Raw genomic sequence first — 25218 nt, forward strand, 5'->3', positions numbered from 1 at the left:
GAAGAGAGCTCCAAGCTCATCCAGCCCAATCTAGCACCCAGCCCTGGCCAAGCAACCAGACCATGGCACTAAGTGCCTCATCCAGGCTTGGCTTCAACACCTCCAGCCACAGCAACTCCACCACCTCCCTGGGCAGCCCATTCCAATGCCAATCACTCTCTCTGCCAACAACTTCCTCCTAACATCCAGCCTAGACCTGCCCTGGCACAACTTGAGGCTGTGTCCTCTTTTCTATTGCTGGTTGTCTGGGAGAAGAGCCCAACCCTTACCTGTCTACATGACCCAGGGTGGGTTTTTTCCCCTCCTTTCTCCATTTTGGAAGCATTTTTTGAGCTACTGAATGCCAAACTTCCTATTTAGGGAGAGAGGAACACACCAGGAGCCATCCTTGGATACAAAGCAGTCTTTATATATTTATCTGGGGGGAGGGGGAGGGAGATGGGTAGAGAAACTTTACCTCCAGCATAAAACAAAGTCTAAAATAAGCCAAATAAAACCAAACAGCAACAACAACAACAACAACAAAGGGGAAAACAACAAAAAATGAAAGGGGGGAGAAGGGAGGGAACAAACATCCAGCAAAATATAAATAGAAATCAGAAAGAAGAGAGAGAGGGGAAGGGAGAACCACTTTGTACACTCCCCCCCCCCCTCCTTCAACCAAAACCAAACCAAATCATCAATGCCTGCTAAGAACACAACTCTACGAGGCTTGCTGGCAATATACAGTGATTAAAGCTGTGACAGCAACACTTAACCCAAACAAATTAGTGCTTCACTTGGTTTTATTTTGTTGTTTTGTTTCCGTGTGGTTCTTTTAACCTGACTTCTTGCTCTGGTGGCACAGTCTCTTATTTACAAGGCTTTTAAGCTCCCAACCACAGGCCAGAACCTTGGGGAATTTGCTTCTCAAACAAAAACCTCCCAAAGCAGCCCAACTTTGGCTTCCTTTTCCCTGCCACCCCCCTCTCTGGAAAGAGATGAAGCATCTCATTCCCAGCTCCCTCCCCCCCCGCCCCAAAACATAAGGAAGTTTGCTTCTTTTTTCTCAACCCCCTTCCCAGCTGCCTCTGTCTGGCACTGATTGTGAACTCTCCTCTGGCTGATTGGGGGATGGAGTCCCCCCTCCCCTGCCTCAAAGGACCTTTTTGGGGTGCAGGCAGCTGTTTGGGGATGGGGTCTGAAGCCATCCTGGGAGCCTTGGCATCATTACAAAGCCCTTCCTGAGCTCACTGCCATCCTTACTGGTGGACCTGCCCCAAGGCTTGATGGGGCTCTGAGCAATCTGATCTAGGTGGGGATGTCCCTGCTGACTGCAGGGGTGGAGGAGGTGACCCTGAAAGGTCCTTTCAACCCACAGCAGTGTGAGGTTCTTCAGTCAAGTATGGATGTCAGTCAGTCCTCTTACTCCACAAACTGGGGACTCCACCACTGATCTGGGCAGCCTGGGCCAGGCTTGGACAACCCTCAAGTGCAAGGAATTGCTCCTCATGTCCAACCTAAACCTCCCCTGGTGCAGCTTGAGGCTGTTTCCTCTTACCCTGTTGCTTCTGGAGACCAGAGGCTAAGGCAGGGGCACTCTGCATCTGCCCTAGAGCAGGCATCTCTTTCAAGGTTGCTCCTCAAGGTTGAGAGAGTCCTTGCCATGGAATGGTTTAGAGTGGAAAGGACCTTTCAGCCCTAGAACAGGCATCTCTTTCAGGGCTGCTCCTCAAGGTTGAGGGAGTCCTTGCCATGGAATGGTTTAGAGTGGAAAGGACCTTTCAGCCCTAGAGCAGGCATCTCTTTCAGGGTTGCTCCTCAAGGTTGAGGGAGTCCTTGCCATGGAATGGTTTAGAGTGGAAAGGACCTTGCAGCTCATGGAGCCCAACGCTCAATCCAGCACTGCCAGGGCACCACTAAACCATATCCCACAGCACCACAGCTCCATGGCTTGGACACCCCTCCAGGGATGGGAACTCCACCACTGACTGCCTTGGGCAGCCTGGGACAGGCCTTGACAAGACCTTTTGGAGAAGAAATTGTTCTTCATGTCCAACCTAAACCTCCCTTAGGGCAACTTGAGGCCACTTCCTCTCATCCCAGTCAATGGGACCCTGTGCAACCTGATCTAGTTGGGGATGTCTCTGCTTTCTGCAGGGCTGGGTTGGACTAGATGAGCTTGAAAGGTCCATTCCAGCCCAATGCCTTCTCTAATTCCATGCTTTGTGCTATACTTGATGATATTTGTGATTTAAGACCCCCCCCAAGAAGTCCATCCTGAAGCCTTCTCGACACCAACAATACATGGATAGGATCTTTGCACCTGAGGTGTTGCCTCCCCTCAGCTCTGCAGCTACCTGGCCACCAGTTTATGAGGCACATTTTAATTCATGGGTGGGAACACCACCATCCCCTGCTGGGGGGGTGGAATAAAGGCACTAGAGATGTTCCTGCAGCCCTTAGGCACTTGGTTTGCCCAGAGTCCTCCTACAAACCCCATGGCTGAGCATGGGAGGGGTCACCTGAGAGACTCCAGCTCCTCCTGGGCCACCACTGCTCCCATGTTTTCTGGTGATTGATTGATTCCTCCCCTCCAGGATGGATTCTTGGGTCTCAGCTGATCACCACTCAGGACAACCAGTGAGGCTTGAGGGGAGGGAGGGAAGGTTGCTGGTGGTGATTGCAGGCAGTGGTGTCAGCTCTGGTCCTCACACTACCACCTCTGGTATCTCTTTAGGGTCTGTGTGGACATTTAGCCCAGCTGGGCAATAGAAGGGAAAGCAGCAGGCAGGGCTGAGAAGGCTACACCTCAGCTGAGCAGACAGGAAAGAGCTGGTGGCATCACTCACCTCGACTAGGGCACACCAGTCTGGGCCACTGATTGCCAAGTGGAGAACAGAAGCTGCCAACAAAGTAACTTCCAAGTCAAAGGCCAAGCAGGGGAGCTTGGGGCAGGCAGAAGGAAGAACAGGCAGCAACCTCCCCAGAGCTACATCCAAGGGTTTCCTTCCCCATCATGGGGAGCAGCAGAGACTCCTGCTGAGCCTGGAGCTGCCCTGCTCCTGCTTGGTACTCCCAAAGCCTTGGCACCTCTGGGTTCCTTTTAAGGTAGTCCCTTCTGCACTCCCTGCTCACCTTCTGCCTCCTGCTTGCCCCAGCTCCAGCACACTCCTGGGGAGAGCTGGCTGCCCTTGAAACCACCCTGCAAATGAAGTACCTTTGGTGGGCAAGGTGCCAGCTCGGGGGGGACACCTCCAGGAATCACAGTGCTGTGGCTGCTTTGCTGGGACAAGCTTTGGGATGGGTGGCAGGAGACCAAACTGCTCCTTGGACAAGAGAGAGAGAGAGAGAGAGAGAGAAGGTGGTGAAGGGTCCCACAGGACCTCCACAGGAACCACCTCTCCATCTGGCTATAAGGCAAATAAAACAGGCTCTTTGCACACCCCTCGGTTCTGGTGCCAGCACAACCTGCAGCTGGCCAAGGGTGGGCTTGGTGCTACTACCTCCACTGCAAGCAACAAAACACAGCAGCCAGAGCCTGAAACAGAGCAGCTGAGTTGCAGCTGTCTGCATCCAGTGCTGGGACTGCAATGGTTCAGGCATCCTCTTCCCTAAAGCCATCTTTGGAGTTGCAGCTGTCTGCATCCAGTGCTGGGACTGCAATGGTTCAGGCATCCTCTTCCCTAAAGCCATCTTTGGAGCAGTGGTCCAGGGCTGCTGGGTGCTGTTTCCATCTCAGCACCCACCTCAAAGGTAACAAAAGACCCCCAGAGGTGACTTGGCCTCCAGGTCATGTCTTCTCCTTTAGCAAGAAGGTGCTGGAGCAGGACAGGGAGGAGGCCACGAGGTGCTGAGCTGCTGCTCTGATGTGTCCCATCACCTTGGCAGCAGCCAAGCTTTAACGTGGAGCTGAGTGGTGACCCTCCCCATCCCTCCTCCAACTTTGGTTTCCTACATGAGACACCAGGGACAGGATGAAAAGACCCAGTTTTGGGACAGCTTAAAAACAAACCAAACAACAACCAAAAAAAGAAGAAAAAAAATAAAAGAGAGAAGGAATAATTCAGTAGTTTAGCAAGTTAAGAACTTGTAACAGCAAACCACCCCCAAGACACTCCATGGAACTGCCTTCTGAGGGCCTCCCAGCTGCTGCTGACCCCCTCCTGCCCCCAGCCCCACACCCTTTGAGGGACAAGATCAGGCTCTTCAGAGCTTGCCAGGGATCTGTGGGGCATGCTGAAGCCAGGCCTCGTGTCCCCATCCAGCTGGCCTTGCTCTGCAGGGCACAGCAGGCTCTGCCAGGGGCTGCTCTAGGCGGAGGTGGCAGCGCTGCACGCCGCTGCCGGGGGGAGAAGAACAGGGGGTCCCACTGCCCTCAAGAGAGGTGGCATGGGGGGCATTCTTCTGCCATGGGATGGTGGCAAGTGTCCCCACGCAGAGCCTGGCCTGGGCACAGCCTCAGCAAGCATCTCTGGTGGGCTGCTTGTGTCCATCCATCCATCCATCCATCCATCAGCCCTTGGTCCAGACCTGGAGAGGGCGAAGAGTCCAGCGAGGAGGGGGACAGGTGGGGCCGGTGGTGAAGCTGCACCTTCTCTTGCTGTCCACAGAGGACAACTCGTTTGTGGGTCCTGGGGGGGGGTCTCCAAGGAGGGGGGGGTGTGGGTTCTATGGAGTGGGGCTGTGGGGTCAACTAGAAGGAACAGCAACTCCAGTGTAGGACTTCCAGTATGTCCAGGCACAGCCTTCCTTTCCAGGCCAAAGTCCAGCGTTTTGCTCTTGGAAAGGGCTCCAGTGTTGAGCAATTCCAGTGTTGTGAAGGACTGATAAGGTCCCAGCTGGGACCACCAAGCCAGTATGGGATGGAGCTCCCATATGGGATGTGGGAGAGCTGTCCACGTGCAGTCCAGTAGTAAGGCTTCTGAATCCAGTGGTGTAAGAGGAAGGACAAACGATGGAGGACACCAAAGTCCCCCACAAAGGATGGAGAGAGATGCTGGGGAGGGGTGGTGGAAGATGGTTCAAGGTGAGCCCAGGAGATCCTCACAGAGCTGGTTGTGCTCCTGTGGCTTAGGTCTCTGTCTTCTGCAGGTGCTTTTCTTCTTCAGGGTCTGCACCACCAGCCACGACCAAACCAGCTCCACGTAGGAGATGGGGATGAGGTGGGGCTGGGGTGGGGGGCTAGTGGAGGAGGGATGGTACAGGAGTCTCCCCAGTGTCACCAGTCCCACTCTTCTCTCCAACCAGAGGGCACTGGTGCTGCCAGGACTCACTCACAGAGCCAGAAGAACTGGAAATAATAGTCAGTGAAAAGGTGTCCCAGCTGCTGGGCACTGCTGCTGCAGTTGGCTTGGCCCTGGGGGAGAGGGAGAGAAGAAGCTTACAGAGAGGGGTGGGAGATGTCCTCCAAGGGTGGGGGGGAGCTCTGCCTCAACGAGCTGACAAACCATGCAATCACAGAATGGGTCTGGTTGCCAGAGAGCTTTAAGGTCGTGGGGTCCAACCCTTCACCCAGCACTGCCAGGGCACCACCAAACCATGGCCCTCAGCACCACATCTACCGTGGCTTGGAAAGCCCTCCAGGGATGAGGAGGTGGTCCTCAGACTCCACCACTGCCCTGGGCAGCCTGGGATGGGTCTTGACAACCCTCAAAGGGCAAGAAATATTTTCTCATATCCAACCTAAACCTGCCCCGGGGCAACTTGAGGCCATTTCCTCTCGTCCTGGCACTTGTTCCTTGGCAGCAGAGCCCAACCCCCACCTGGCTCCAGCCTCCTTGCAGGCAGCTGCAGCGAGTCACAAGCTCTCCCCTCAGCCTCCTTTCCTCCAGGCTGAACAACCTCGGGTCCCTCAGAAATTCTCCAGACCCTTCTCCTTGTGCTCTACCTTTGTTACCCTTCTCTGGACCCACTCCAGCCCCTCAAATCCTTCCTGGACTGAATGGCCCAAAACTGAACCCGAGATTCCAGCTGTAGCTTCAGTGGGACAGGGCAACAGTCCCTGCCCTGCTCCTGTAACTGCAGAAGGCACCAACCACGCTGGAGAGGGCTGTGGAAGGCTCTTGGTGCAGCTAACCCCACCACGGTCCTCCTGCTCTCCCTTCTGCTCAGCAAGAGGACAAGAGGGACAGGAGGGAAGGCAAAGCAGCGCTGGGACTCACTGGCTGTGCCACTCGGAAGTGGTAGGTGAACTCCTGGAAGGACATCATCACGAGGGGCCAACGGTGTGTTGTCTCCTGGGCAAGAAACCACAACAGCTGGGGTGAGACCAGGGCTGAGCACCACAGGGATGCTCTCCCTGGCCAGGCTGCTGCAGAGCCCTCTGGAGGGATTGATCACAGAACCACAGAAGGTCAGGGGCTGGAAGGGACAGGGAAAGCTCATCCAGGCCAGCCCTCCCCCTGCCAGAGCAGGGTCACCCACAGCAGGTCACACAGGAACACGTCCAGGTGGGTTTTGAATGCCTCCAGAGAGGGAGAGACTCCACAGCCCCCCTGGGCAGCCTGCTCCAGGCTTCTGTCACCTTCACAGGGATAAAAATTCCTCCTCATGTTCAGATGGAACTTCCTCTGCCTCAGCTGCCACCCATTGCCCCTTGTCCTGGCACTGGGCACCACCCAGCAGAGCCTGGCTCCAGCCTCCTGGCACTCACCCTGCACATCTTTATCAACACGAATGAGGTCACCCCTCAGGCTCCTCCTGAGCTGCAGAGCCTCAGCTCCCTCAGCCTCTCCTCATAAGGGACATCACAGAATCAAGCAGCTTGGAAGAGACCTCCAAGATCATCCAGTCCAAACATCCCACTCCCTTCAGCATCTTTGTACTGGACTCTTTCAGGCACTTCCCTGAGGTCCTTCTTGGAGTGAGTGGCCCAGAACAAGTGACACAACATTCCAGATGTGGCCTCACCAGGACACTGCACACCACAGCACACGTGGGTTTTGTGAGGTGTCCCCTCCTCCTCCTCCTCCTCCTCACCTGTGTGTCTGTGGCATTGGTGGAGCTGTTCATCTTCACAGCATCCTGGCAGGGGGCACTGGAGGCAAGGCCACAAAGGGAGATGGACACGGCTGAGGAGGAGCTGAGGAGACAAGACATGGTGAGACCACAGGAAAGGAGCAGCCACCAATTCCCCACCTCAGGCCACGTGGCACAGGATCCAGCTGACTTCAGGGCCACCAAAGCACCAGAGATGAGCCCTGCTCCACTCACTTCATCTCCAGGGTCAGGTTGGTGTTCACTGCTGTGAGCTGGTTGACAGGGATGCGGTAGGTGAAGTTTCCAGTCCTAGGGACAACAAAGGAGAACATCAGACCTGGTCCCAGCATTGCAGGTGGCTGTGAGGTGACCAGGACAGGACCCAAAGGCTCTCTCAACGAGGAGGACTTCCCAGGCTAGTCCTCAAGGAGGAGCTCATCACCAAACGCCACCTTCCAGCTCCTCCTGCACATGGAGCAGCAGCAGCTGCCTTGGGGTGGTGGCAGAAAGTGGCCCAAGGCTCCAGGAGCTGCTTCTCCTGGAGCTTCCAGGGTGTTGCTTCCCCCAGAGTGCTGCCAGCTGGCCCTTCCTTGCTCACCTGCAGGCATCTGGAGCTGCACAGTACTGGGCCTGGATGGCCATGTTGATCTCCACGATCCGGATGGAGTGCAGCACTGGGCTTGGCCCTGCAGGTGGGAGAAGAGGTTAAGAAGAGGACAGGGCTGGCAGCTGGAAAGAGCTAGAGGGGACCCCCTGGCAGTGAGACCAACGTTCTTCATCACCCTGTCATCAGAGAGAGGGACAGGCTGCTGCAGACAACGAGTTCTTCACTTCAGGAAGGACACTGAGGGGCAGAAGAAGGGCCAGAGAAGGACAACAAAGCTGGGGAAGGGTCTGGAGAACAGGAGTGGTGAGGAGCAGCTGAGGGAGCTGGGGGTGTGGAGGCTGGAGGAAAGGAGGCTGAGGGGAGAGCTTCTGGCTCTCTGCAGCTGCCTGCAAGGAGGCTGGAGCCAGGTGGGGGGTTGGACTCTGCTGCCAATGAACAAGTGCCAGGACAAGAGGAAATGGCCTCAAGCTGCCCCAGGGGAGGTTTAGGCTGGACATAAGGAACAATTTGTTGCTCTGGAGGGTTTGTCCAGGCCTGTACCAGGCTGCCCAGGGAGTGGTGGAGTCCCCATCCCTGGAGGGGTCTGAAAGCTGTGGAGCTGTGGTGCCAAGGGCCATGGTTTGGTGGTGCCCTGGCAGTGCTGGGTGAAGGGTTGGATTTGATGACCTTAAAGGTCTTTTCCAACCTCAACAATTCCATGATTCCATGATTCTGAGACTGTGCCAGCCAGGCCTGGAGAACCAGAAGAAGAGGTGCCCCAGACTATGCCATAGGGTGGTCGTCAACTCTCCTTCCTCTCTGCTGCCAGCACGACTGAGGCTGGGAACTTCTTCCTCTAGCTCTGATTTAGAAAGGACTGAGGAAGCTGAGATGGGATCAGAACAGAGATCCCAACCCATCCTATGAATCCATGGCACCCTTGAAAGGGGAACCAGGAGCTGGCCAGCGTGGCCAGATGGAGCTTGGGATGGAGGGTGGAGGGGTGGAGAGATAGAGGGATGGAAAGAGAGGGGGATGGGAAGACTGAAAAGAGAGGGGAATGGAAAGAGAAGGGGATGGAAAAAGAGGGGGATGGAAAGAGTAGGGGAGGGAAAGATGAAAGGATAGAGGGATGGAGGGGTGGAGGGATGGAAAGATGAAAGGATAGAGGGATGGAGGGGTGGAGGCATGGAGGGATGGAAAGATGAAAGGATAGAGGGATGGGGGGTGAAGGAATGGAGGGATGACAGATGAAAGGACAGAGGGATGGAGGTGTGGAGGAATGGAAAGATGAAAGGATAGAGGGATGGAGGGGTGGAGGGATGGAAAGATGAAAGGATAGAGGGATGGAGGGGTGGAGGGATGAAAGATGCAAGGCTAGAGGGGTGGAGGGATGGAAAGATGAAAGGACAGAGGGATGGAGGAGTGGAGGGATGGAAAGATGAAAGGATAGAGGGATGGAGGGGTGGAGGGATGGAAAGATGCAAGGCTAGAGGGGTGGAGGGATGGAAAGATGAAAGGACAGAAGGATGGAGGGGTGGAGGGATGAAAGATGCAAGGCTAGAGGGGTGGAGGGATGAAAGATGCAAGGCTAGAGGGGTGGAGGGATGAAAGATGCAAGGCTAGGGGGGCGGCGGTTGAATCTGTCGGTGCAAACGGGAGGGTGAGGACACAGCGAGAGCTTCGAGAGGCCAGCTGAGAGCCAGGCGGGGGAGGCCAGCCCAGGAGAGCGGCCAGGAGCGGCGCTGCGGGGAGGCAGGAGCAGGAGCTGTGCACCTACCGTCGGGGGCAGGTCGGTCCTGCCGGGGCCGCTCGCTCGCCGCCTGCCCGAGGCTGCGCTGCTGCCGGCTCAGCCCCAGCGGGGAGCTGCTGCGGGAGAGCGACAGGTTGGAGATGTACTTGGCTTTGGCCTGGAGGTGGGTGAAGGGGGAAGAGGGGCTGGCATTGGGGCTGCCGAAGCTCTGAGACCTGTCAGGAGTCTTTGGCCACTTGGGGTAGGAGCTGGCTTTGCCGGTGAGGCCCCTGGATTTGCCTTTGATGTTTGTCACCGGTAGCAGCGAGGTGTGACCTTGGTCTGGGGAAGGAAAAAGGAGAAGAAGGGTTGGGCTGAGAGGTGAGGAGAGGTTGGCAGAACCTCCTGACCTCCGGAGGGAAGAGCTCCCAGCTCTGGGTTCCTCTCGTCCCCTCCACGTCACCTTCCATGCTACTGCCTCTGAGGCTTCCCAGTCCCTGTGCCTGAAGGGACTGGTGGGGTCTGGGCAGGAATGGGAAGCTGGAGAAGGCTGTGGGGACAAAGTGGGAACACAGGTCCATGCTCAGGTAGGGCATGGTGTCCAAGGGAAGCTTAAGACATGGCTCCAGGGGTGTTACAGCTCTGCAGTGACTGCCTGAGGTACAGTAGTGATGATGATGATGACGATGGAGCAAATGACCTTGCAGAAGCCCTGCTTGGGCAGCCAAGAGGCAGCAGCTCCTGGCTGGTCAGAACCCTGCTCAAAGCAAACAGAGGAAGGAGGTCAGACTGTGAGGTAGAGCTGCTGGGGCCAGCCCAGTGTGACCCCTCAGGAGGTAGTGGTGGCAAAGCAGACAGCTCCAAAGTCCTTCCCCAGCCCCTACCTACTCCTGATCATAAACCCCAGACTGCTTTGGGTTGAAGGGACCTTTGAAGCCCACTCTGTCCAACCCCCTGCAGTCAGCAGGGACAGCTCCAGCTGGAGCAGGCTGCTCAGAGCCCCAACCAACCTGACCTGCAGTGGAGCCAGGCATGGGGCAGCTCCTACCTCTCTGGGCAACCAGGAACAGGCTCTCACCACCCTAAAGTCAAGATTTTCTTCCTCCCCTCCAGTCTGTATCTCCCTCTGCTAGCTCCAAACCATCACCCCTTGGCCTCACAACAGGCCAAAAGTCTGTCCCTCAGCCCCTTTAAGCACTGAAAGGCCACCAGAAGGTCTCCCTGGAGCCTTCTCTTCTTCAACCTGGGTTGAACAATCCAAACTTCCTCAGCCTGGCCTCACAGCAGAGGGCTGCCAGCCCTGCCAGCACTGCTGTGGCCTCCTCTGGCCCTGCTCCAACAGGTCCCTGTCTCTGCTGTGCTGAGACTCCAGAGCTGGCCCCAGCACTGCAGGTTGGGCTCAGCAGAGGGGCAGAATCCCCTCCTTGCCCCTGCTGCCCACACTGCTGGGGATCAGCCCACACCATGGTTGGCTTCTGAGCCAGCTCATCTCCAGCTTTTCACCCCCCAGCACCTCCAGGTCCCTCTCCACAGGGCTGCTCTCCAGCCCTTTGCCTGGACCAATACCGAAGATTGCTCCATCCCACATCAATAATCTTGAACTTGGATTTGTTGAACCTCACAAGGTTCACACAGTCCCACTTCTCCAGGTCCCTCTGGATGGATCACATTCCTCAACCTCACCACTCAGCTTGGTGCCTCACTGAGGCCACTGCTCATGTCACTGATACTGAAGAACACTGCTCAGGGACGTCTGAACCGTGCCACAAGGGCAGCGAAGACCTGGTTGGCCCTGAAGTCGTCTGCTGGCAGAGCTCTCAACCCTGGCAGTAGGTATGGAGGTAACCAGACACACTTTGGAGGTAGAGATGAAGTGAGGCTGGGGCTGTGAGGTGATACAGCAGTGAGATAGGCTTTGGTGTGCTGCCAGCACCTCCTGGGTGCTTGGGCTGGTCCGTACCTGTCCGGTTAGCGGCACGAGTGGGGCTGGTGTCAGCGAGGGCAAGGGAGGAGGCATTGGTGGGAGCAGCAGAGCAGCAGGTGGAGAAACACGGTGGGCTGAAGCAGGCTAGAAGGCTGTGACCAGGTGAGCTGAAGACTACACCATGAGTATCTTCTGTGGCTGCAGGATAAACAGCAGGGAGATGTGGAGTAAGCCAAGGGGAGAGGCAGGCACCCCAGAGGAGCACCACCCTCAGCAGCATTCAGCTTGGAAAAGACCTCTCTCAGATCATCCCATCCACCAACCCAACACTGCCAAGCCCACAAAACCAGCCCCCCAGGGTGTCTCAGGATGAAGACAACACCAGCAAGCCCCTGGGCATGGTCAGGTGTTGCAACAGGCTGCCCAGGGTGGTGGTGGTGGTGGTGGAATCACCACCCATGGAGGTGTTCAAGAAACATGTAGGTACGGCACCTGGGAGCAAGCTTTAGTGGCCACGGTGCTGCTGGGCTGATGGTTGGACTGGATGATCTTAGAGGGCTTTGCCAACCCAAACAGCTCTCTGGAGGAGCAGCCACATTCAGCAGCCTTCCCTCCCAACACCCCATCAGGGGGTGCATCTGCCAGGTCCTCTGCCACACCTACCAGGGTGCAGCGGGGTCCTGCTGCTGGCACCGTCGGACGCGGCGGTGGAGCGCACCAGCTGGGTTTTATCCAGGTTCTGGCTTGACCTGAAAAGCAGGAGAAAATGGTGACAACCTCTGTCCTGGGGGACAATGGTGCCACTAACACGTGGGGAGGTGGCTGCGGCAGTGAGTGGGCTTGATGGGAGCAAGTGTATGGGGCAGGAGCGGAGGTTTGGGAGGATGAGGGTGAGGAGGAGCAAAGCCTGGAACGGTCTCGGACAGGGAAGTCAGGAGAGGGATGTTCAGGCTGTGAAGACAGCAGGAGGAATGGCACAGCAGATGGTGTGACAGTCCCACATCTGGCAGGGATGAGTCCCAGCTGCTCCAGAGGACATCAGCAATGCTCCTTTGATGCTCACAGGGCGTACTTGGGATGGACTTCCAACAGTGATCTCCAGGGTGGATTTCTGTGCTCTGGCCTTAAGATGCTAAGCCATAACAGGCTCCAAGTACTCATCATGCCTTAAGGTGCTCCTTATCTCAGAGACACTGTTCCTCACCTTGCTTTCCACAGACACACAAGGTCCAACCCAGATCCACCCCAGCTGCCTCACTGAAGCTACCAAGACCTAAGCTTAGGACACCACAAGCATCTCCTGAGAGTAAGGCAGATAGGACACAGGAGGAATTGCTGCTCAGGCCACAGCTGGAGTTTTGGGTCCAGTTCTGGGCTTCCCAGTTCAGCACAGACTGGGAACTGCTGGAGAGAGCCCAGGGCAGGCTCTGAAGGTGCTGAGGGGCCTGGAGCAGCTCTGTGAGGAGCAAAGGCTGAGAGCCCTGGGGCTGTGGAGCCTGCAGGAGAGCAGCCCCAGAGGGCATCTGCTCAGTGCTCAGCAACAGCTAAAGGAGCTGTGGGGGGCAAGAGGCTGGGGCCAGGCTCTCATCAGTGGTGCCCAGGGCCAGGCCAAGGGGCAGAGGGCACAAAGTGGCGTGCAGGAGGTTGCATGTGAGGCTGAGGAGAAGCTTGTTTGGTGTGAGGGTGCTGGAGGGCTGAAGCAGGCTGCCCAGAGAGGCTGTGGAGTCTGCTTGTGTGGAGAGCTTGCAAGTGCCCCTGGGCATTGTGCTGCTGGGCAAGCTGCTGTGAGTGCCCTGCTTTGGGCTGATCTCCAGAGCTCCCTTCCAACCTCCCCACACTGGGATTCATTGCTCCACTCCTTTCCAAGTGCCTCCTCCTGCTCCACCTCTAGCATGCAATTCCTTTCTCTATCCTTCTGTTCAGCAGCTCCTCAACCTCCTAACTCCTTATCGATAGGGTCTATAACCCTTCCTCCTGGATCCCACCTGCTGAGTGACATCCACATCCCTTTGCTGCAGATTCTTGGTCTTCTGGGGTGCAGATGGAAGAAAGAAGAGGAATGGAGAGAAGCTGCAGCAATCAAACAAGAGGACAAGGAAAGGTCACGTACCGTGGACACAGAGCGACCGGCACCCCAGGACCCCTGTGCCGGAAAAGGGCCAGGAGACAGGCAGTGGGCACAGCAAAGGAGCTGCAGGGTGGTGAAGGAAGAGGGGAAGGGGAAGTGAGATGGGAGAAGATGAGGAAGATGTGGCAGGGGAGGGGAATGAAGGAGGATATGGAAGATAATGGATATGGAAAGATGAGAACAGGGAAGTGAAAGACCAAGTGGGAAGAAGAATGGGTCAGATGAGCGGTGGCACCAGAGCAGGATGGAGAGAAATAGGACAGGGAAGGAGGAAGAGAAAGAGAGACTCATTATCTGGTGACATGAGCTGCTGGAGGAGTGAGGAGGGGCAGAACCAGCTGCCCCATGTGCATGCTGCCCAGGCTAGGACCAGCCCCTCACTGCTCTCTGCACACTGAGGGCCCTGCCTGCAGAGCACAACTCTCGCCTAGCCCAGGCTGGTCCAGTCCCACTGCAACCAGTGGGATGCTGCTGGCTTAGTCCAGCTGAAGAGGCACCCAAAGATCATTCAAAGCAGCCAAGCATCATCTCATTTCCTCTATCTTCTCTGCTCCTCACTCCTTGCTCCAGATAATCTACCTGACATCAGGGCTGGCCACATGGACGAGTTGGGTTTGCAGCGTTCCTGTGGTCAGTAACCTCACAGCAGCTGCTTTTTGAGCTCCAGACTCCCCAGGCCACCACATCCCTCCCACAGAGCCCAGAGGTACTCACCCATCAATATCCACCAGGTCCTCCTCACTGCGCAAGCTCAGCACGTAGAGAGTGGACATGGACACCACACTGCCGAGAGAGACACAGGCTGAGCATGGGCAAGGGGCACACAGAGGGGCATGGAGAAGAGTGTGGGCAGCAGGGCAAAGGAGGGTCTCTTTACCCCCTACTCTGCTCCAGCCAGGCCACAGATGGGAGTCCTGCATCCAGTTCTGGGCTCCCCAGCTCAGCACAGACTGGGAACTGCTGGAGAGAGTCCAGGGCAGGCTCTGAAGGTGCTGAGGGGCCTGGAGCAGCTCTGTGAGGAGCAAAGGCTGAGAGCCCTGGGGCTGTGGAGCCTGCAGGAGAGCAGCCCCAGAGGGCATCTGCTCAGTGCTCAGCAACACCTAAAGGAGCTGTGGGGGGCAAGAGGCTGGGGCCAGGCTCTTGTGAGTGGTGTCCAGGGCTGGGTCAAGAGGCAGAGGGCACAAAGTGGAGTGCAGGAGGTTGCATGTGAGGCTGAGGAGAAGCTTGTTTGGTGTGAGGGTGCTGGAGGGCTGGAGCAGGCTGCCCAGAGAGGTTGTGGAGTCTCCTTGTGTGGAGAGCATCCAACTCCCCCTGTGTGCTCGTGGGCAAGCTGCTGTGGGTGCCCTGCTTTGGCAGGGGGCTTGGACTGGCTGACCTCCAGAGCTCCCTTCCAGCCCCAAACTCTGCTGGGGTTGTGGGACTCAGTGACATGTCACAGTACTGATTGGAGGATTTCAGCCCCTGTAAGAAGCTGTAGGTCCACAGCCTCTCACCACACACCCCATGGATGGAGGGAGGCCGTGGAGAAGCAGCAGTGCTGCTGTGTGGTCTCACCTGAAGGCCATGATGATGACCAGGGCGATGATGGTGCCTTGCAGGAAGCGTTGGCTGATGCATGCCTGCTCCGGGACAACCGACGGCGACTGCAAGAGAAGAAAGCCAGGAGTTGGGGTTCTCCTCAGCTCAGGGCTCCACTGCTCTCTGGTTCCTGCACATATCCCACCTAGCTCATCCCAAGCAAGCTCTGAAGCCCTTCAGAGCAGAAAGATCTTCACTAGGGATGGACAAAAAGGAAGGACAGATCACGGAAATGGGAGTGGAGATGCACAAGAAAGCACAAGGGGACCATGGAGGTGACCTTCCTTGGACAGGTCACCTTCTCCCACGCACCATTGCTCCTTTGGAGGTGCTTCTTTACCTTGCTGGCTACTTTGTGGGGCCTCTTTTTGTGGGGCACGCTTCCTGCACGGCTGAACTGGCTCCCTGTTTGGCTGCAAGGAGAGAGCAGGAGGGAAGCTGAGCAAGGACAACACCCAAAGCCATTCCCGACGCCCAAAGCCATTCCCAACGCCCAAAGCCATTCCCAACCAAGCCAAAACCAATCCTGTTGTCCTGAGAGCCACAAACCCTGCTGCCTTCTCCTGCTTAGGAGGGTATCAGCTAGTGACAGGTCTGGGGGGAATGGAGCAAAGCTGGAGGTGGGGAGATTCAGCCTGGAGGTGAGGAGGGAGTTGTTCAGCATGACAGTGGTGAGAGGCTGGAATGGGTTGCCCAGGGAGGTGGTTGAGGCCCCATCCCTGGAGGTGTTTAAGGCCAGGCTGGATGAGGCTGTGTGCAGCCTGCTCTAGGGTAGGGTGCCCCTGCCCATGGCAGGGGGGTGGGAACTGGCTGATCCTTGTGGTCCCTTCCAGCCCTGACTGATTCTATGACTCTAAGGGCAGGTAGCCACAGTGACCCAAGAGCCTGAAGTCTGCCCCCAGAGCAGCCTGAGGTGACCAGGGCCAAGATGAGTTTGGAAGGAGGATAAACCTCTTTGCCCTTTGGAAAGCCAAGTGTGGAGCTGCCCTCACACCAAGCTGGTTTGGGCTGCTCCAAGAGCAGGCTGCTGGGATGGCAATGGCCACAGCGGTGTCGGGTGGAGGCTTGGACTTTGGTGACCTTAGAGGTCTTTTCCAACCCCTTCTATCTGCTCACCAACCTTCTCCTCCCACCCACCTCAGCTCCTTGAAGATCCCTCCCAGGCCAAACACCACCTGCCGAGGCCCCACTGGCTCCTTCCCCACCTCTCCCCTCCCAAGCTAAGCTCAGGAGGACACTGTCCCTGGTGGCTCCTGTGCCCTCCCCTCACCTGAAGGCCCCAGAGCTGACAGTTGACTTCATGCTGTCCAGCCTCTTGAGCTTGGCCAGCTTGTGGCTCCACCTCTCCAGCTCATCGATGCGGGTCTCCAGGTTGTCTGTCAGCTTGCAGAGCTCCTTCACAGCTCCCACGTTCTCCATGAAGATCCTCTCCTGCCAGGCAACAGGGCAGCAGCAGTGAGGGCCCTGCCAGGTGGATCTGGGCCACCCTGATTACTCTTCCATGCCCTGCTCCAGGGTGGGAAGAAGCTCCACAATGGCCAGATCTGGGAGTAGAGAATCATCCCTCGTGGTCCACCTAGGTCTCTACAGCCCCAGGATGCAAGAACGAGAGAGGTCCTCCTCAAAGCCAACCAAAACAATGAATGTTGGCATCTTGAGGTCTCCTGTTGGCATCTGGAGGTCTCCTGAGCTGTCCTGCTGGCACTAACCCAAAAAGTCCTCCTCAGTCACAGAAGAGAGATGCAAAGTTCTCATCTTCACAAGGAGCTCTTGGTCAAAGCATTATGCTCAGATGATCTTGGATGCTCTTCCATGCCCTGCCCCAGGGTGGGAAGAAGCTCCACATCACCCAGCTCTGGGGGCAGGAAGGCATCCAACATGGCCCCTCTAGACCTCTACAGCCCCAGGATGCAAGAACAACTGAACCTCCCTCAAAGCCAAGCAAAACAATAGACATGGGGCTCCTGAGAGTCCCCTGAAGTCTCCTGTTGGTGTCCTGCAGGTGCCAACCCAAAATGTCCACCTCAGTCAGAGAGGACAGATGCAAGGTTCTCATTTCCACAAGGAGCCCTTGGTCAAAGCACTACACTGAGAGAGGATCTTGGGCATTGGATGATTGGTAGCAGCAGGCAGATGTCTGCTGGGAGAGCTCAGCTGGAGCAGACCCCCCCACAGCTGGCAGTGCCAGGCTGCTCTGCAACGTGCAGCAGCTCCTGCTGCTGAGCTGTGGCCCATGGAGGAGGGATGTGAGCAGAGGCAAAGGGCAGCGAGGGCTTGGCCATGTGCAGGTGGGAGAGAAAAAGCCACACACAGCTCTGCTGGGTCAGGATGCAGGGATCCAAGCTTCCAGAAACAAGACACCAAGTCCTGGACATTCCTGCTCTGGAGGGATGGGGAAGGGTCTGGAGAACAGGAATGGTGAGGAGCAGCTGGGGTGTGGAGGCTGGAGAAAAGGAGGCTGAGGGGAGAGCTTCTGGCTCTCTGCAGCTGCCTGCAAGGAGGCTGGAGCCAGGTGGGGGTTGGGCTCTTCTGCCAAGGAACAAGTGCCAGGACAAGAGGAAATGGCCTCAAGTTGCCCCAGGGGAGGTTTAGGTTGGACATAAGGAACAATTTCTTGCCCTGGAGGATTGTCCAGGCCTGCCCAGGGCAGTGGTGGAGTCCCCATCCCTGGAGGTGTTCCAAAGCCCTGGAGATGTGGTGCTGAGGGCCATGGTTTGGTGGTGCCCTGGCAGGGCTGAGTGAAGGGTTGAAGGCTCCATGATCTCAGAGGGCTTTTCCAACCCAAACCACTCTGTGACTGTGTGAGACAGGAGAGAGCTGGCAGCCGTGGGAGGCTGTCCCCTCAACGTGGGCTCTGGAAGCTGTTCCCTCAAAGCCCAGGGCAGCACAGCTTGACCCAGGTCATGGAGAGGCTGGGGGGCCAAATGCTCTGGGTTGTCTGGACACCACCACCATGGCTTAGCCAGCAGGCAGAGATGATGATGAAGATCCTCCCTCCAGGAGGCTGCCAACAGGGAGCCCTTCCTGAGGGGGCTGGTGCCTCCCTGCTGCTGTCTGATGTCCACCCAGGGCTGCTCCTGACATCTGCAGGACCAGCCAGGTCTGAAACTCATAGGGGTGGGGTTGGCCTAGATGCATCTCCCAGGCATCACAGTTTTCCCTCTTCCATTTCCAGCTCCACAACTCCCTTGAGCCAGGTTTAACAGCGTCCCTGTCCCCTCCTGGCTGCCACCAACCTTGTTCACCACCAGGAAGTTCTCAAGGGTCTTCCCATTGGAAAAGACCAGGTCCCCACTGTCCTTCACAGCTTCAGGGAGGATCTCCTTCACCTCCTGAGCGATGACACCTGTGTGGAAACAGTAGAGTGGGGCAGGGTGGTCTGGTGCTCAGAGAAACCTTACCAGAGAGGCTCTTATGGGAAGTGCTACCTTCTCTCCTGCTCACTAACGAGGGAGAGAAGAGACTTGGCCTCTGCTCCCAAGGAAATGGCCTCAAGCTGCACCACTGAAGGTTTAGCTTGGACATGAGGAACAATTGCTTGCCCTTGAGGGTTGTTAAGGCCTGCCCCAGGCTGCCCAGGGCAGTGGTGGAGTCCCCATCCCTGGAGGGGTTTGAAAGCCCTGAAGCTGTGGTGCTGAGGGCCATGGCAGTGCTGGGTGAAGGGTTGGACTCCATGGTCTGAAAGCTCTCATCCAACCAAAACAAATCCCAGGACTCTGAGACTCTCCTCTGGTTAGGAGCTCAGGTTCAAGGTCTCTTCCAACCCAACCAACCCCACAACTGTATGAATTCCACGAGATGCCTCAACTCCAGGTGGTGAGGAGCAGCTTCTCTCCTAACCCAGCCCCGAGGATCTGCCCCACCTGAGCTGGGCACAGCTACCACAAAAGTCTCAAGCTGTGCCAGGGCAGGTCTAGGCTGGATGTTAGGAGGAAGTTGTTGTCAGAGAGAGTGATTGGCATTGGAATGGGCTGCCCAGGGAGGTGGTGGAGCTGCTGTCCCTGGAGGTATTGAAGCCAAGCCTGGCTGGGGCACTTAGTGCCATGGTCTGGTTGGGTGCTAGGTTGGGCTGGCTGAGCTTGGAGCTCTCTTCCAACCTGCTTGATTCTATGACACTGCCACCCACTCCCACGCCCAAAATCCTGCTAGAGGCTGCAGAACAGGAGGCCCAGAGCTGCAGGTGTCACCGTGGTGGGTGCCAGGACCTCACCTGTCTCAGAGGTGTTGTCAATGCCCACCGTGGCTGCAAACTCAGGCTTGTAGTTGTAGTGCACAAGCCTCATCCGAGAGATCCTCTTCAGCTGCTCTGTGGTGTCCACCTAGCACAAACCAGACACATGCAACTGCTAAGCAAAGGCTTGGCTCTGAGCCTCCATGGTTTGGACTTTGAAGCAGCAGAACCTGCTATGGTTCCTGGTTACACCTCCACGGTACAGCCCTGAACCCTGCTCAGACCAGCCCCAGGGACAGTGTTTGTCTCGTACTGGGCTTCATCTCCAGTCCTTGATACTGGAGAAGTTCCTTGGGTTGTGAAGGCAGGAGAAGATCAAGTCCTGCTGCACCACCAGGCACAGGGCAGGGCTCATATGGACAAGGCATGATTGTACCCAGCTGTCCTGGATGGGCACATCCAGCTTAGAGGACTTCAGGGTAGAGCTGAGCTGCTCATCCAGGCTCTGGCAAGCCCCAGGGATGCCTTCAGCTTTCCCCAGGTTTGGATCTTCTGTTTCTGCTACTTCTGGCTAAGAGTGGAAGACTGAGTACTGCCTGAGGCATGGCAGGCAGGCTTGTTTGGGACAGAGACTTGTGAGGCACTTCCTGGCTTGGATCAGCAAGAGTGTGGGCAGCAGGAATGAATGGTTCCCCTGGACTGGGCACTGCTGAGGCCACTCCTGCAGTCCTGGGGTCAAGTTTGAGCTCCTCACTCCAAGAAGGACATTGAGGAGCTGGAGCAGGTCCAGAGAAGGGCAACAAAACTGGGGAAGGGTCTGGGGAACAGGACTGGTAAGGAGCAGCTGAGGGAGCTGGGGGTGTTGAGGCTGGAGAAAAGGAGGCTGAGGGGAGAGCTTCTGGCTCTCTGCAGCTGCCTGCAAGGAGGCTGGAGCCAGGTGAGGGTTGATCTTTTCCCCCAAGAAGCACATGACAGGACAAGAGGAAAGGTCCTCAGGCTGCCCCAGGGAAGGTCTAGGTTGGACATGAGGAACAATTGCTTGCCCTTGAGGGTTGTCAATGCCTGTCCCAGGCTGCCCAGGGCAGTGGTGGAGTCCCCATCCCTGGAGGGGTTTGAAAGCCCTGGAGCTGTGGTGCTGAGGGCCACGGTTTGGTGGTGCCCTGGCAGGGCTGGGTGAAGGGTTGGACTCCATGATCTGAAAGCTCTCATCCAACCAAAACACATCCCAGGACTCTGAGACTCTCCTCTGGTCAGGAGCTCAGGCTGCCCATACCTCAGCAGGCTCAGCAGGACACTCTCACTTTCCCTGGTGCCTCTTCGGAGCCCTTACTGCCCCAAGCCTGCCCTGCTTTGCCTGGCTCTTACCTCCTGGATGTCCTCCTTCACCCGGACGTCTGAGGGGTGCATCAGGGACCCCATGACCTTCACGTTGCCATGGACCACCAGGGCCTCATCAGGTCGATCTGTGTTGATGCCAACTCGGCCGTGGTGGAACACAGTGTCAGGGAGCTGTGCCCTCTGCCAGAGCACATCACTGTCGCTCTCAAACTGCCCAGGGTTGGAGGCCTGTGGAGAGATGGGCAAGCGAGGGCTGAAAAGCAGCAGTGGGCAGAGAAATGCTGGAGTGGGGCTGGGCAGAAGCAGCCTGAGATGAAGAGAGAAGAATGAGGGCATCAGGAGACACCTCCAAAGCCATCTGTGCCTGCTGTGGGAAGAGAAGCCATGGGAAGCAGCCAGCCCCATGCTGCTGGGGATGTCCTCATTAGGGGGCTGGGAAACAGCTAGCAAAGCCTGGCACCAGCAGAAGTGCCCTGGTGGCACCCTGCTCCTCAGAAGGGAAATGGGGACAGGGAACATCTCAGCTGAAACTGGGACATGTTCATCCAGGCACCCTTAAGAAGCAGGATGGAGCTTTTGGGGGGAAGAGCCCAGGTCAAGAGATCCTGGCATAGATGTCCAATCCCCCTGCAGGCAGCAGGGACAGCCCCAACTAGAGCAGACTACTCAGAGCCCCAAACAACCTGACCTGCAGTGGTGCCAGGCATGGGGCAGCTCTCACCTATCTGGGCAAGCTGGGACAGGCTCTCAGCACCCTCAGGGGCAAACATTTCTCCCTTCTCTCCACTCTGAATCTCCCTCTGTTAGTTCCAAACCCTCACCCCTTGGCCTGTCACAACAGGCCCTGCTCACAAGTCTGTCCCCAGCCTTCTGCTCAGCCCCTTGAAGCACTGACAGGCCACCAGAAGGTCTCCCTGGAGCCTTCTCTTCTCCAGCCTGTACAACCTCAACTCTCTCAGCCTGGCCTCACAGCAGAGGGCTTCCAGCCTCTGACCTTTTTTGTGACCCTCCTCTTCTCACGTGGCCAACTCCAGCTGCCAGTGTCCTGCCCAAACCTGACCTTACTGCAGGTCCTGGATGTCCCCAAGCTGACGGGCACCAGTGTGACACGATCCAGTCTTGCTGGGTGTGCCTGGGGTTAAGTGACAGAGTGTTGGCCACCAGAAGGTCTCCCTGGAGCCTTCCTGCACCTGGAGACCTTGCCCCTGCTGCAAACTCCCCACACCCAGCGTTCCCTCACTCCCAACAGCTCTACCCTGGGCACTGGTCCAACCTTGGCAGAGTTTGACCCCTTCCTTGTCCTCCAACAGGTTCTCCCACGCTCTCTGAGGCTGCTCTAAGTAGATGTGGAGCAGAAAGCAGGGCATGGGCAGAGACAGCAACGACCGAGGAGGTGAGGCTTTGGGGAAGGTGGGAAGGGGCTGGGTGGAGGAAGCACTGAAAAGCAGGGGAAGGTAGTAGAAGGCAGGTCCAAGGAGACAGATCCAGCTGCAGGGCAGAGAGGGAGGCCGAGGGAGGAAGGAGCAGGACTCACCCTGACGATGATGCGCTCGGAGATGTGCGCTGCCAGGGTGTAGTTCTGGTTCTGAGCGTGGGCCTGCAGGGCCACCACCAGCATGAAGTACCTGCCAGGGGCAGAGAGAGGGCTGCCTGTCACCCTGCACTGCCCAGGGCACTGCCCTTCTGCAGGCCAAGCACCCACTCATCACGCTGGGCTTGGCACCTCCCTTCTTCACAGAAGCACAGAATTAACCAGGTTGAAAATGACCTCTGAGATCACAGAGTCCAACCTATCACCCAACACAGCACCACAGGATGTCAGGGCTTGGAAGGGACCCAAGGAGATCACAGAGTCCAACCTATCACCCAACACAGCACCACAGGATGTCAGGGCTTGGAAGGGACCCAAGGAGATCACAGAGTCCAACCTACCACCCAACACAGCACCACAGGATGTCAGGGGTTGGAGGGACCCAAGGAGATCATCAAGTCCAACCCCCCCTGCCAGAGCAGGACCAGACAATCTAGCTCAGGTCACACAGGTCATCCAGATGGGCTTTGAATGTCTCCAGAGAAGGAGACTCCACAGCTTCTCTGGTGAGCCTGTTCCAGTGCTCTGGGTGCTAGGTTGGACTGGATGATCTTGGAGGTCTCTTCCAACCTGGTTGATTCTATGATTCTATGATCCTTCCAGTCAAGAAGTTCCCCCTTGTGTTGAGCTGGAACCTGCTGTGCTGCAGCTTCCATCCATTGCTCCTTGTCCTGTCTCAGGGAGCAGTGAGCAGAGCCTGTCCTCCCCTCCTGACCCCCAACCCTCAGATAGTTATAGACATTGATTAAATCCCCTTTCAGTCTTCTCTTCTGCAGACTAAGCAGCCCCAGGTCCCTCAGCCTCTCCTCATCAGGCAGTGCTCCAGTCCCTTCATCATCCTCCTCAACACTTTCTCATGAACTAGACCATGGCACTGTGAACTAAGCCATGGTATCTGAAGGGGGCTACAAGAAAGCTGGGGAAGGACTTTTTAGGCTGTCTGGCAGTGATAGGACTGGGGGGAATGGAGCAAAGCTGGAGGTGGGGAGATTTAGTCTGGATGTTAGGAAGAAGCTCTTTATCATGAGGGTGGTGAGAGCCTGGAATGGGTTGCCCAGGGAGGTGGTGGAAGCCTCATCCCTGGAGGTGTTTAAGGCCAGGCTGGATGAGGCTGTGGGCAGCCTGCTCTAGTGTGAGGTGTCCCTGTCCATGGCAGGGGGGTTGGAACAGGATGAGTTTTGTGGTCCCTTTCAACCCTGACTGATTCTATGATTCTGTGACTAAGAGCCTCATCCACTCTCCTCTTAAACACCTCCAGGGATGGGGACTCCACCACCTCCCTGGGCAGCCCATTCCAATGCCAATCTCTCTTGCTGTGAAGAACTTCCTCCTAGCATCCAGCCTGAACCTGCCCTGGTGCAGCTTGAGACTGTGTCCTCTTGTTCTGTTGCTGGTTGCCTGCCAGAAGAGCCCAACCCCACCTGGCTACAGCCTCCCTTCAGGTACTTGTAGCCAGCAATGAGCTCTGCCCTGAGCCTCCTCTTCTGCAAGCTGCACACCCCCAGCTCCCTCAGCCTCTCCTCACAGGGCTGTGCTCCAGGCCCCTCCCCAGCCTTGCTGCCCTTCTCTGGACACATTCCAGCACCTCAACATCTTTCTTCAATTGAGGGGCCCAGAACTGGACACAGGACCCAAGATGTAGCCTAACCAGTGCTGAGTGCAGGGGCAGAAGGACTTGAGCTATGGAGCACAGACATCATCTCCAGCCCCTCATGGAGCTGGGGAGCCCCTTCTCGTGGTCACAGCAGCCATCCCCTTTCCTTTGCCAATTTAGGACCTGTCCCTCCTTCCAGCCACGCTCCCCAGGCTGGGGACTGGCACATCTGCAGGCCTTGGGTGCCCAGAATGGCTTGCAGAAGGCATCTGAGCTCCTCACCTCTGGTCTGGGTTGGGTTTGCCTTTCTTCCGCATGTTGTTGGCCGTGGTCTCGCTGAAGTGCAGCCTCCCCACGGTGACCTTGGTGACCTGCTCTGGAGGCAGGTTGACCCTGAGGAAGGAGAAACAGAGGAGTGAGTGAGGACACCACTGGAAAGGAGGTTCTGTGGGGAGCAGCCATCTCTTGGCCTCCTCCACCAAGGCAGATCTTGGCACAGAGCAGAGTGGGGAGCGCAAAGAGAGGGAAACTTGGCTGTAGGAAGCAGGGAAACTTGGAGACCTCCAACTCAGCCCTTTCCCAGCCCCCTCCTGCTGCTGGTGGAAGCCTCATCCCTGGGGGTGTTTAAGGCCAGCTTGGATGAGACTGTGGGCAGCCTGCTCTAGGGTAGAGTGTCCCTGGGCATGGCAGGGGGGTTGGAACTGCCTGATCCTTGTGGTCCCTTCCATCCCTGACTGATTCTGTGATTCTTACTCCCCAGTGGCCCCTTGAATGACAGAACCACAGCCTGGTTTGGGTGGGAAGGGACCTTTCAAGCTCATCTAATCCAACTCCCCAAGGGAGTTGGGACAGCCCCAATGGGCACAGCAGGTTGCTCAGAGCACCAACCAAGCTGACCTGCAACGGTGCCAGGAATGGGTCAGCTCCCAGCTCTCTGGGCACCCTGAGCCAGTGTCCCAGAGGAGCCAGTGGGAGTCCCAGCATGGCCAAACTCACGTGACAGGGTTGAAGGGACGTTTGCTGCGGTCAGACTGGGACTGCTCAATGTTGATTGACTGGTTCAAGGCCTCGAGCTGGAGACAAAACAGAAAGATTTGGACCTGTGACAAAGAGCAGACAGCTGAGACCTCTCCCTTCCCACCTCCTTCTCCCCAACCCTCCTATGCCTCAAGTACAGCTGCCTCTGCAACAGGCAAACTGAGTGTGGTCACTGCCCAAGCACGGGATGAGGCTGCTCGGAGGTGAAAGGATCTTCTCCAACAGCAGGAGGAATTTCTTTCCCTGTGAGGGTGACAGAACCCTGGAACAGGCTGCCCTGGGTGGCTGTGGAGTCTCCCTCTCTGGGGATAGTCAAGAACTGCCTGGATGCATTCCTGTGTGGTCTGCTCTGGGTGACCCTGCTCTGGCAGGGAGGCTGGATCAGATGATCTTTCAAGGTCCCCTCCAGCCCCTGACATTCTATGATTCAATGAAAGTGCCTCTGGGATCAAAGAGAGGCAGCCCTGGGGGCACTCAGGCAGTGACTGACACCAGCTAGGAGCAGGTGTTGAGATGACAGCAAGCTAGGAGGGTAGGAGAGCCCTGCAGAGGGACTTGGACAGGCTGGATGGGTGGGC

At 56.9% G+C, this 25218-nt stretch overlaps 1 protein-coding gene across 1 annotated transcript in view; it reads right to left on the minus strand.

Annotated features, from left to right (window-relative positions):
• Window positions 1-4025: 4025 nt before the first annotated feature.
• The window catches only part of MYRF (myelin regulatory factor), a 79481-nt gene continuing 58288 nt past the window's right edge, over window positions 4026-25218 (minus strand). The window contains 18 exon segments of the mRNA XM_064163307.1: window positions 4026-5338; window positions 6144-6218; window positions 6961-7063; window positions 7195-7269; window positions 7559-7646; window positions 9327-9620; window positions 11239-11400; window positions 11866-11951; window positions 14045-14113; window positions 14885-14973; window positions 15249-15321; window positions 16179-16339; window positions 18145-18254; window positions 19119-19227; window positions 20445-20645; window positions 21952-22042; window positions 23885-23995; window positions 24599-24675. Coding sequence (XP_064019377.1) covers window positions 5252-5338; window positions 6144-6218; window positions 6961-7063; window positions 7195-7269; window positions 7559-7646; window positions 9327-9620; window positions 11239-11400; window positions 11866-11951; window positions 14045-14113; window positions 14885-14973; window positions 15249-15321; window positions 16179-16339; window positions 18145-18254; window positions 19119-19227; window positions 20445-20645; window positions 21952-22042; window positions 23885-23995; window positions 24599-24675 — 2061 coding nt within the window. The 3' untranslated portion in view covers window positions 4026-5251.

Source organism: Pogoniulus pusillus, chromosome 24, assembly GCF_015220805.1.
Source record: "Pogoniulus pusillus isolate bPogPus1 chromosome 24, bPogPus1.pri, whole genome shotgun sequence".
In the NCBI taxonomy this organism is placed as follows: domain Eukaryota; kingdom Metazoa; phylum Chordata; class Aves; order Piciformes; family Lybiidae; genus Pogoniulus; species Pogoniulus pusillus.